The 13,163-nt window shown below is 40.6% G+C and overlaps 1 protein-coding gene across 2 annotated transcripts in view; it reads left to right on the top strand.

Annotated features, from left to right (window-relative positions):
- The window catches only part of vps41 (VPS41 subunit of HOPS complex), a 197,715-nt gene that overhangs the window by 83,482 nt on the left and 101,070 nt on the right, over positions 1–13,163 (top strand). For both annotated transcript variants that reach the window (XM_068032225.1, XM_068032224.1), the window contains exons 8-9: positions 7,751–7,870; positions 11,196–11,342. In XM_068032225.1, the coding sequence (XP_067888326.1) occupies positions 7,751–7,870; positions 11,196–11,342 (267 nt within the window). The remainder of the gene's footprint in view (positions 1–7,750; positions 7,871–11,195; positions 11,343–13,163) is intronic.

Genomic DNA, 13,163 nt, shown 5'->3' with positions numbered 1-13,163 from the left:
CACGCAGATGTAATTCTATCCCTATTTTAAGATCATGCATTGTCCACTTACTGACACATTCCCATTATAGATTCTTATGTCCACATTTATAATGGAAAGTGACAAAAACTCTGGCTACGCTGTAATTATACCTTCCTGCCAGTAGGGGGCTACAGCATCTCCAACTGGCAGGATGGCACAATTACAATGTGACAAGTTTACACAGGCAGTTTTCATTATAAATACAGGCATTGTAAATTCATAAATGTACTTCTCTAAAATATAGAGACGTATATCAAAGAGGATATGGGAACACTCCAGGATGAACAAACCTCTAACTGAACCAGATTTAGATCTTACGGTCGCGATGGAGAGGGAGTTTGTTGAAATAAAAACATTCGGGATGTTCCACATGCAGTTGGTTGTTAGGCCAGGAGGTTTTGGGGTACAAATGAGATGAGCTATGATGAGTGATACAGCCTTTTCTCATCTTGTTGTGTTCTTCTGTTTCTATTTTTGCAGTATATAAAAATGTTTAATTATAAATAAATCTGGTGTCAGAATATACTTCAGACTTATTGGTCTATTCACTTGCAGTGACTGACCCTTCTGCAGGTCAGTTATGTTGTTGATGTTCTGAGAGCATATGAAGTTCCAATAGTTTGCATGTTTGATCCATTAGTTCTTATGATCTTTATGGTCTTATCCAATCATGCAATGGGGACAGAGATTTAAATTTTATATGTGGCCCATGAAGAGAAAAGCTTGAACATCCTTACGTGCATTGTTCAAGAATAGTCTTGTTGGAATGTAGAGTTGAGTTCTTTGTAAGTAAGCTGTTTCTATGCACATTGTTTAAAATATTATTTGAGTTACCCACTTTTCTTTTTGCAGTCCATTTAGTTAAACTCAATGTTCCCATTCATATATATGTATCGCATGTTGACATTAACTGATCTTGATCTGATTTAGATTTATTTACCGATGCGGCAAAAATATATCCAGCCTTTTCAAACCTGCAGGCCCCCACAATTCAAACTACAAGCTTGTTTTTGTAGCAAACTTTACTTGTTATGGGATTTTACAAAATTCTACTCTTTTTTTATTTCTGAAGGTTAACCATTTTTTAAAATATTTCAGTTGAATTATGTGGCTCTAGATATCTTGGTGGGTTATCATACTTTCCTGTTCCCTCTAAAACTTGGGTACAACTGTGGCCCAAAGTGATGAAATGCGAATTGCCCTTTGGCTCTGATTAACTTCCCTGTGTGTAATGAGCTGGGACAGTGTTAGTGTGATTCCTCATTTACAAGCATCAAGGAACTGGACTTGCATTGTAAATGCCAAAAGTTGAACAGTCCTTTTCATGAAAAGCAATGCTATGCTTGTTAGTTGTAATTATTAATTTATGTGGTTTACTAATTGTTCTTAATTTAAATAAGCTGCACAAAAAATCCATTTTTTTTTTTAAGCAATTTCTAGACACTAACATATCCCACTGAAACTCCTGTATCCTAGACCCTGATTTCATCCACTTCCCAGTTGCATGCTCAGACTGAACCTGATAATGCGCAGCCTCAATATCCAGCTTAATACTAAACTAAGGTCCAAATCCTTTCCATCACTAAGACCACTTTTCCATCAGCCTTGGCTCGGGTGGCACTCTTGCTTCTGAGTCAGAAGGTCATAGGTTCAAGGCTCAGTCCAGAGATGTCAGCACATGATCTAGGCTGACACTTCAGTGCAGGACTGAGAGAGTATCGCACTGTGAGATGTGCTGTCTATCAGGTAAGGCATTAAACATAGACTTTCCCTGCTCAGGTGAATGTAGAAGTTCCTACAATGTTTTTTCAGAAGAGTCGGGGCATTTATCCTGGTTTCTCCCCTGTTTTGTAGTCAACATTTATGCCTCAACCAATGTCACTAAAACAGATTATACAGTCATTATCACATTGTTATTTGTGGAATCCTGCTGAGTGCAAGTTGGCTGCCTTTTTTCATACAATTGTGATTACACTTCAAAAGTACTTCAAAAGCTGTAAAACGATTGGGGCCATTCTGAGATTGAGAAAGGCACCATACAAATGCAAGATGCAAGTCCATTCTTTCTATGAGAAAACTTTCTAGAGCCCATTAAAAAAATACACAAATATTTTTAGTTTTGCAAGCTTTTTGCTAAATATGCACTGAATTGTGGAAAATTCCTGAAATTTAGAGTGGATGACATAGCAAAACAAAATGCTTAAAGACTCAACTGGTTTAAGAACTACCTGGATAGGCAAGAAAAAACTGTGTTATCTTGTGAGAAAATCTATTTGACTGATAATATTGGCTGTAAGATGCATTGAGACATTGAGGTCATGAAAGGCACTACATAAGTGCAAGTTTTCTTTTTCTCTAGCATTAATTCCCTCCAACCTTACCTCACACATTTTACTGCCAAAAATCATTCTCATTGGCCTCAACCTTAGGAAACCTGTCAGAACACTTCTGGAGCTCCACCCTATATAAACCCTACATAAACATCAACTCATACAGATCTCCACTGCCTGCATTCTGTCCCACTTGCTTACCATCCTGTCCACACTTAACCTCTGTTGACTTCTCCACAGAGTTCAAAATTCTGTCGACATCTTTCCCACATCAAGGACCCACTCCAGAATAAGTACATGCTTCTGCTCTTCCAACTCTGACTTCCTTTGAGCGCTTACTCCCTACTTTAGTCACAGGCCCATTATCTGTCTTGGCTCAGTATTCTATAGCACACACCTTTAAAAGCCTCCCCAATAGCTCTCCCATTCTTTCTTTCCACTTCCATCTCTCTGAAATGCCTTGGGGTTACTTACTACATTGAAAGTACAGTATGACGTAAATGCTGTAGCGGAAAAGCAGATAGAATTGGCTGGGAGTTGAGGAGGTCTCAGTGTTGCCTTTGTGTTACACAGGGTCAATTGATGAAGACTTTTTTCACAACCTGAAAGACTAGAAAACAAGAAATTTCTCCAATTCTTCTGAGTTGCAGAGGGTATTTACTGTGGTAGTTTAATAAAACAATACTTTATGAGAGGGGTACAGGAATTGACAACATTGCTTAATCTAATCTTGATGTTTAGTTGACATCTACACCTTGCTTGTTATTGATTGGCTCAAACCTGGTGTTCCTGCTAGCTTGCAAAACCAACCTGTATATACCATATATGGTGTAACCTAGTTTTGCTATGTTATCTCTTATTTTTAATCATTTTTGTGGTTGGCCCTGTACAGCAGACATGGTAGGTGGGAGCAAAACAACTATGCAGGAATACTAATGCAGCTACAGGACGTGGGGTCCATGTGTGTTTTTCTTGGGCTGGAGGTGTTGAATCCTTTTCATACCTAAGACTTTGTTGCTTTTTGTCAATAGTAAACCTAATGAATTTGGAGTTCAGGAGTTATTACTTCGAATGGATGTCCAATTCAACTGATAAAGTTTATTAAGCTACAAAACACGTGATTATAATATAGGCAAAATTACACGGTTTTCACATTTTTCAAATTGCAGTCTCACAACTCACTTCCAGGTATCTTTCTTTTCCTACATATTTCAACAAACTTGGCTCCTGGCTCTTTTAATGACAGGCATACATATTTGAATTTGTCTGCAAAAAGCTGATGTGATTGATGAGAGAAGCTGTAACATTTCTCCTAAGAGCAGCGAAGGTTAAGGGGAAATTTATTAGAGGTGTTCAGAATTATGCAGGATTTTGATAGAATAGATAGGGAGAAACTTTTCCACTAGTGGGTGGGTCGGTAGTGAGAGGACACAGATTTAAGATAATTGACAATAGAAACAGAGAAGAGATGAGAATTTTTTTTTTTTTTGTAGCGTGTTATGATGACCTGGAAAGCACTGGCTTGAAAGAGTGGTGAAAGATTTAATAGTAACTTCCAAAAGGGAATTGGTAAAGAAAAATTTGTAGGACTCTTGGGGGAAAAAGCAGGGAATTGGATAGCTCTTTGAAGAACCAGCACATGTACAATACGCTGAATGGCTTCCTTCTGTTCTGTATGATTCTACGATTTGCGCAGTTTTAAATTGCAAATTGTATGTGAGCTAGTAAAGATTGTTTTTCCAAAACAGCAAGCAGTTCTCAATTAACTGTGATATTTTGTCAGTCAGATAGATACCCTGTCATAACTCTCAGTTGTACAGCTTCCACTGGTAGTGATTTCAGGGGTTAATTTTTAAAAAGTCAAGTCAGGGAAAAAAAATGAGTGCCTTGGGAGTATATATAAAAAAGCTGCAATAAAAAGGAAAAGTACAGCAGGGGATCTGAGAAGGAAAGGTTAATAATTGTTATCTGTAGGTACATTTTTCCACTCCCCTTTTCCTTTTTTCTGTTCCTTCTTGCATGCTGTTTATTGATAACTTCCAGTTTAGACAAAGGGTCCATACCCAAATCATCAATTTGCCTATTCTCTGCCCAGTTGCTGCCTGACCTACTGAGTGTTTTCAGTTGCTTCTGATTTTGTTTAACATTTTATGCATAGCTTTAGGCAGAACTTATAGTTGGAGATTTATAGAGCATAAGAAGTTTGTTCTGTATCAGCTTCTTCTATCACAATTGTTACAGTGCAGAAGGAGACCATTCGGCCCATCATGTCCACACTGGCTGCCTGAAAGAGCAATTCCCTCAGTTCCAATCCCCCGCCTTCTCCCCATAATCCTGCACATTCTTCCTTTTCATATAATTATCTAATTCCCTTTTGAATGCTTCAATTGAACCTGCCTCCACCACACTCTCACCACAGTGCATTCCAGACCTTAACCACTCGGTGCGTGAAAAAGATTTTCCTTATGTCACTTTTGCTTCTCTTACTAAATGCTTTACATCTGTGCCCTCTGGTTCGCGATCCTTTTGCGAGCAAGAACAGTTTCTATCTACTCTACTCAGTCCAGACCCCTCATTATTTTGAATACCTCTATCAAATCATCTCTCAGCCTTCTCTTCTCCTCCAAGGAAAACAGTCCTAACTTCTCCAATCTATCTTCATAACTGAAGTTCCTCATCCCTGGAACCATTCTCGTGAATCTTTTCTGTACTCTCTCCAATGCCTTTGCGTCTTTCCTAAAGTGCGGCGCCCAGAACTGGACACAATACTCCAACTGAGGCCAAACTAGTGTCTTATACAAGTTCAACATAATTTCCTTTCTCTAGAGTTTAGCTTCCTTATGTGAATGATGGTTTCCGTAACCATTCTGATCAGTATATAATTTTCTTTATCTTTTTTAATCATGAGTTATACAGCACCATCAATAAAGTCATTTAGTTTACATTTTAAAATGGCTCTTTCCATTCATCAAAGCCTGTGAAGTCTTTGAAAACTTGCTTCTAGAAATGCAAAGAAAGAACGTGCATTTATATAGCACCATTCACAACCTCAAGTAGTGCCATGGGAATCTTTTACGTTCACCTGAGAGGGAAAATGCAGCCCCAGTATAACGTTTCATCTGAAATACGGCTCCTTGGACAATGCATGTTTTCCCCAGTTCTGCGTTGGAGTGTCAGCCTAGACTTTGTGCTCACATCGTTGGAGTTCTACTTGAACCTGCAGCCTTCTAACTTAAGAGGCAATAGTGCTCCAACTCAGACAGGCTATAATGCAGGTGCTGACTCTGTTTTGCCGTACAGTGTAGGATCTGTGAAAGGTAGCACAGAGTGTGGAAAATTACAGCAGTAGTAATGTGCGTGTGTTTCTGTTAGCAATGGAAACGAACTCTCAGGTTTACTAGACAGCCTTAAATGCATCAATTCCTTGACCATTATAGGCACCGCACCATGTGAGAAATCAATTTTTTAAAAAATGTTTCAGGTAGGAACAGTCAATAAAAGAAATAGAGAAAAATGAAACTGTAGAATGACACACTGGTTATTGAAAACCAGACGAGCAGAAAATGAAACTGAGAAAGGAAAGACGACAAATGGGGGAGGAAAGAAATGAAACAAAGGCCATGCCAAAAAAAAGAGACCACCTATTATCTTGGCTCCATCTATTTAATGTGGAGTAACTAATCAGACTGCACTATTCAGACTCCTCTACCACCTTTAAACAGTGATGTTTTCCAAGTTATATAATGCATTCTTCATGTGGTAAGTGCTAGTTGAAAGATACCACTGTGTTAGGCAATTCAAAATAAAAAGCAAACAACTAATGGAAAGTGTGCCTTGTGCCCAAACTTACCACTTGGTTAGGATATTACTAATAACTGTTGGGGTTGTTTTAGTGGTTCCTGAGCTTCCTCATGTAATATAGATTATCCTTGTAACAGTGTGTTCCACACGATAGGACAATGGTGTCTAAATATAATTTCTGTGGATTGTCTAACACAGTGGCATCTTCCAGCACGCTGTGTGTGTACTGTTGATGAGATGCACTGCAGCAATTCACCAAGGCTTCTTCAGCAGCATACCTCAAACTAGTGACTTCCATCACCCAGAAGGACAAGAGCAGCAAGTACATCACCTCCAAAATGTACTGCCGCAACTTGCCAAGGCTCCTTCGACAGCACCTTCTGAATCTGCGTCCTCTTCCACCTGGAAGGCCAGGGCAACAGATGCATGGGCACATCACCACCTGAAAGGTCCCCTCCAAGTGACACACCATCCTGACTTGCAACTGCATCGCTGTGCCTTTACTGTTGCTGTGTCAAAATCTTGGTACCCCCTCCCTAACAGCACTGTGGGTGTACCTACACCATATTGGACTGCAGAGGTTCAAGAAGGCAGTTCACCACCACTTTCTCAAGGGAAATTGGGGATGGGCAATAAATGCTGACCTGGCCAGTGACCTCACACCCCATGAATGAATAAAAAGCAAGTTCCCCTCCAAGTCTCTCAAATCCTGACTTGGAAATATATTGTCATTCCTTAATCGTCGCTGGGTCAAAATCCGGGAACTACCTACCTAACAGCATTGTGGGAGCACCTTCACCACATGGACTGCAGAAACATTCACATCCTCAGAATGAATAAAAGGAAAATTTCCTAAATAAAGAATGCATCATTATATAACTCGCAAAATATCACTGTTTAAAGTTGGTAGAGAAGTCTGGAGAGTGAAGGCAAAGGTACCAGTTGAGGACTTTTTTTTTTCTTCACTTGGATTTAGTTTCCTTTCTTTCCTTCTCTTTTTGTCATCTTCCCTTTCTCACACACTTTTTCTGCTCATCGGGCTCTCAATAACCAATGTGCCATTCTTTGGTTTGATCTTTCTTTCTTTGCATTGTTCTGCCCCCTTGTGGTTGATGGTGCAGCTGCATTGACTCCATCTCCCTGATCGAAACAATGATGAGGTGTCATACAGATTCAACACGACGAGAAGAAATGTTGAAACTAGATCTTTCCAGAAAGCTGCAAATCCAGCCAAAATATTCAATAAAATGAAAACTAATGAAGATTAATTGAAAGAATAGTTGAGTTAACGTTCAGCTTTTAATTTAGATTAGGACTGTACCTTTCAACTGATAGTTACAATGCTGGGAACCATAATTACAAATTTTGTCATCTCTCTAAGGATGTATCTCTACATTTGTATGTCTGGTGTTTTAATTTAGCAAAGGTTATTCACTACAGAAAGAAAATTGTACAGAAGCTATAGGAATTGCATTTTGACTGTGCTATTCTAACCATAATTTTCCTATTCTTTCCTTCCTCATCTCCCACCACTCTCCTCTTTCCCCCCCCACATCTCCCCCCCCTCCCCCCACCCACCACCAAATTTTTTCCTAAAGTTACTGCTGTATGAACGGAACTGGTTGAACCGGTGGAAAACAACTGTATTGCACGAAGGAGAAGGCACCATAACGAATGTCAAATGGAGGGGCAACCTCATTGCGTGGTCAAACAGTGTGGTATAGAATTCTATTGCTGTACTAATAGTATAACAAACTTGAAAAATTCTCACTGGATCCTCTTGTTATGAGGGAACTATAAATTGGAACTGTCTGTCCCATTTCTATTCCTTTGCTCTTTTGATTCATATTCCTTTTCAAATACTTTTTTATAGTTCTCTTTTAAATTAAGTCTCTGCCTCAGTAATTCTATGTGATGAACCGTACCATGTTGCAATAATCCTCTGTGTAAAAATAATTTCACCTGGTTTTCCTTTCGTCGTCCTAGTTATAATCCTAAATTCCTGCTCTCTTGTTACACATTCGCCAAGCAGCTTTTCACTAATCGCCCTCAAAACTACCTATAATTTTGAAAAACATCCATTAAATTCCATTTAACCTTCTCTATACCAGCTGGAAAAAATTCCAATTTTTCAAGCTTTTATTTCCAGTATTATTCTACTGATTCTTCACTGTCCCCTTCTCATGGCTCTATCAAGCAACATGCCAGATAGGTCCTGGAACAGGGATTCTCCAGCTCAACTTTGAGGGCCTTTCCCAGCCGAGTGAGAGTATCTCGCAAACATGTTGAATTCACATAGCATAAACATCCTGACATTTCAAGCAATCCACGTCGCCAATGACCAACAGGCCAGCTGCTATTGTATCTATCGATACAACCTGACGACTAGCCACTACCATCCAAAATACGACCTGACCATATACATGCAGAACACCATCACAGGTTTCGACATCTCCCCCGCACTCCCCACTTCCCTTCCCCCCCCCCCCCCCTTCCAAATCCCATGACTGAAGGGGAAGCCACTGCATCACCAACATCAAGATGGGGGAGCTGAACGATACCAACGTGTACAAAGATCCTAATTTGAAAAGAGCGAAGCCAGTGCTCCAAAGTGTACCAATCCTGGCCCTATATATTGCTAACTTAACCCCACAGTATGGTGGCCATTATGAAGCTGATGGCGAAGGCCTCACAGACTGGATGTCCATGGAAGATCTGCAACTGGTCTTCAACTCCTCAATGGCAGCATGACTACAACCCAGACCTCACTATCATTTCTAAAGATCAAAGCAGCAGCTACTTCACGCATTCTGCAAAATATTCCCTACCAATAGGCCCTTCCAGAATTTTCTCATCAACTAGGCCCCAGGGAATCCAATGGCTGTTGAAACTGTACATCAATAACCAAGAAATCCAGATGCATCCCAAAAGCATAGTAGGAGAGGTCAGTCATTGTCAGACTCAAACTGGGCAAGCTGATCAGGAGCTGCAGGCCGATATCACTCGTGCGCGATCTATAAACTCCTGGAACTTATCCTCTGGAGAATCAGCCCTCTCATCAAGTCAGTGATCCCCAAAGAACAGGCAGGATTCCGGCCTCATCATTGTTACTATGACCAAGTTTTGGCTTTTGCAATGCGCATCAAGGCTGGATTGCAGAAGAAATACAGCCTCTGTAGACCTGTCATCGGCCTATGACAAATTCTGGATTGAAGGACTGATGCTGAAGCTCACAATGGTCACCCCTGCCTCAAAACATTAGGCCTGCTATGGCCGATGCTGAGCAATAGGCAGCTGAGTGTCCATTTGGATGACAATGCCAGCTCGATCCAGTTCCTCAACAACGGATTGCCACAAGGCTCAGTACTTGCATTGATGCTCTTCATTGTCACCAACAAAGTCCCACAAACTTGCATATGCAGATGACTTTGCCCTGGCAACTCAAGCAGCCACCTTCAACGAACAGGGATCTATGCATGGAGAAATATTTCTAGAAATAGAAACTTAAGCTAAACCCCCACAAAACAACAGTCACTGCATCCCACCTTGATAACAGGAACACTAAGCAACTCCTGAAAGTGACCTTCTGCAGCGATACTGTGCAACATGGCCCGAGCCTGACCTATCTCTGAGTGAAGTTGGATCGCACGTTAACCTTCCACGACCACCCGAAGCAGCTGGTCACCAAGACAAAGATAGGGGTCAACCTGGTCTAGAAACTGGCAAACACAAGCTGGGAATCATCAATATCAGTGTTTTGGACATCAGCAATGGTCCTTGTGTACTGCATAGCCAAGTGCTATGCACCAGGATGGACCAGAAGTATTGACTTGTTGATATCCGACTGAACGCTGCAAGGTGGTGTATCTCTGGAACTCTCGAGTCAACCCTGGCTAACTGTGCTGTCACACATCGCTCCCCCATTCATTCCTCATGAAATCACAACCCTTTGGGAAGTCCAGCGAGTCAAGGAAGACGAACGTCACCCCATCTACCAGAATCTCAACAATGTCCCTCAACCCCTCTTTGAAGTTTGGACCTGTGCACTTAACCTTCAACAATGCGGCTTCATTCCTGATGATGCTTGGAAAACCGAATGGAGTTTACAAAAAGCCACCATCAAACACCTCATGAAAGACCCAACGCAGAAGCTCCTTGGTTTCGATCTTCCGTGTGGTTCAACGCAAACCTAAATCCTATCCATGTAAACCATGCTAAATGTGGATACTTGATACACAAATGGAAAATTAAAAACTCCAGTGTGAGACTGTTAACGCCCAGAAAAGAATGTAGAACAACTCCATATCCAATTCACAAATACAAAAGTAGTGTCACAGTGATACATTCCATAACTAACACAATTATCTTGCTTAATCACCTGAATATAAAATTATAGTTGTTGCTCTACGTCTACATCAATTAGAAAAAAGAGAGATGATTCAACTGTCCTTGCTGTTTTGAAATGGCCAAAATTGCATGCAATACTCCAATTGTAATCTAAGGTCTACCTTGTACAAATTCAACAATGCTTTTATGTTCAATATAAAGGTATAAAACGTTGAGATGCAACTTAAAAGATTACGGTATTAATGAGAGAAACAAGGCAAAATGTTATCATTGCTTCTAAAGTATCCTCACCCTTGTGATTTTAAAGGTGATGTTTCCAATGGAACCATAGTTTTAGCTTTGACTCCCTCGATGTGCCCATGATATTGGCATCTCAAAATTTGAGGTCTGCTTTTCATTGGATGGAAAGTAATAAATTTGGTGACCACTAGGCACATGAGCATCCCCTTAACTTTAAACATCTGGGCATTGCAGGGCAGCATTTTAGAAGATGATTGGTCTTAATTCATCATCAACTGCTTAAAAGAAAATAAAGCGCATGAGATACATCAAGAGGGTTAAGTACTTTATGACAAAGTGGTCCCCCCTTCTCTCAAGAACTATCTCCTTCAGTGTTGTGATTCATTTCATTGGAATAGCGCACCATTTTTTTTAAAACTCCTCTCTGATCACACTCAAGCTACTTTTCTTTCTCAGGGAGTCAAGATATATGATGCTAGCTCAAAGCAGCGAATCACAAACATATCTCGAGACAATACAAACTTTCGTCCTGATATGTATCTCTGCAGCCTCTGCTGGAAAGACAACATAACACTCATTATTGGCTGGGCAACATCTGTTAAGGTACGTTCCCCGTTAGTATCAAAGGCAATATTGTGGAGGTTTTAACTTCTCCCAAAAATATGAAGGTAGATCAGTTAAGACAAGTAATCTTAATGTTCATTTTCTTAGTCATATTTCTTATTTTAAAAGATTTTCAATCTTTAGATTAATGAGTATATAATTTTCGGAGGAGAGGTCTTTCCCCTTGGCCGTTGTTGCGAATCTTCTTGTGACCAGTAGGCAGCAGCATTGGCTGAGACCTGTGTCTGCTGTATTGGCTAGTGAGGCTGTTTGTAACATGACCAGATTTCAAAGTAGAAGGAAGAATAAGTTATGTATTCACCCCTCACAAAGGTGGACATTGTTTCATATGTGCAATAGATATTATTGTACATTTCCAGAGCGCAGTAATTTTTGAAACATTTATTTTCACACAGCAAAGCTAAAGCAGTCAAAGAAAAGTAAACCGTGCCACTAAAATCAAACGTAGCTCATAATATATTTATTTTAAATAATTTTATATTTTCTTCCCTGATCATTTTCTTGACAGTTGCTTAGAATGCTTAAATGGAAAATAAAACTGAATAGATTAAAATCTGTTCAAATAAATGTTCCTCAGTCCATGACAGCAAGTGTTACTGCAAGTGATTTATGGCACATTTTTAATATTTATACAAATACAATTGGTTTGCATTACTTTATATCCTGATCTGTGGAGATTTGTTAAATTTCAGATTATTTGTAAATTTTATAATTTAATTTTACAGCCCATACACTTGATGGGGAAGGAAAGTCCCGGAAGGATTTTTTACGTTCTTTTCATGGAAGGAAAATTTGAATATATCTTAAGTTTCTGTGATTTTTATTTGTTGAAAACACCAGTTCTCTCACCATGGAGAATCATAGAAAATTGTCTCCTTCCGTACTAGACCGCTTCAGTTACATCTGTTGCGGAGAACTTCTGGCCTGACTCTGCTGCACATGCTGGGACGGGGGTCGGTGGTTGCATGTTTACAGACTGAATCCAGATGCTGAGGGGCAGTGGCTGCAATGAGGAATGGGACCTTAGTTACAGATTGTGAATCCAGATACTGGGGGGGGGGGCTGTGGGGGGAGGTGGTTGCACAGTTACAGATTTTGAATCCAGTTACTGAGGGCTGTGGGGGGAGGTGGTTGCACAGTTACAGATTGTGAATCCAGATACTGAGGGCTGTGGGGAGGAGGTGGTTGCACAGTTACAGATTGTGAATCCAGATACTGGGGGGGGGGGGGGGGGGTGGGGGCGGCTGTGGGGGGAGGTGGTTGCACAGTTACAGATTGTGAATCCAGATACTGAGGGCTGTGGGGAGGAGGTGGTTGCACAGTTACAGATTGTGAATCCAGATACTGAGGGCTGTGGGGAGGAGGTGGTTGCACAGTTACAGATTGTGAATCCAGATACTGAGGGCTGTGGGGAGGAGGTGGTTGCACAGTTACAGATTGTGAATCCAGATACTGAGGGCTGTGGGGAGGAGGTGGTTGCACAGTTACAGATTGTGAATCCAGATACTGAGGGCTGTGGGGAGGAGGTGGTTGCACAGTTACAGATTGTGAATCCAGATACTGGGGGTGTTGCAGTTGTACAGTTCCAAGGCTGTGAATGCAGATGCTGGAAGGGCAGTTCCATTTTAGGGTTCTCTGTGGAATGGAGGATGTAGTGAGTTGGGATGTGTTCTTAAAAATACCTTCAGTAAAAGCTGTCACATCAAGGGATCAGTGTTTTAGCAGCTGCGACCTTTACTCCATGCGATAGGCCAAGTAAAGAAAATTAGGAGATCTGCATGGTGCATCCTTTTTATCATG

The sequence above is a fragment of the Heterodontus francisci genome, chromosome 5, assembly GCF_036365525.1.
Source record: "Heterodontus francisci isolate sHetFra1 chromosome 5, sHetFra1.hap1, whole genome shotgun sequence".
Taxonomy (NCBI): Eukaryota; Metazoa; Chordata; class Chondrichthyes; order Heterodontiformes; family Heterodontidae; genus Heterodontus; species Heterodontus francisci.
Note: the sequence above shows the minus strand (reverse complement) of the source record. Positions and strands in the feature narration are given on the sequence as shown.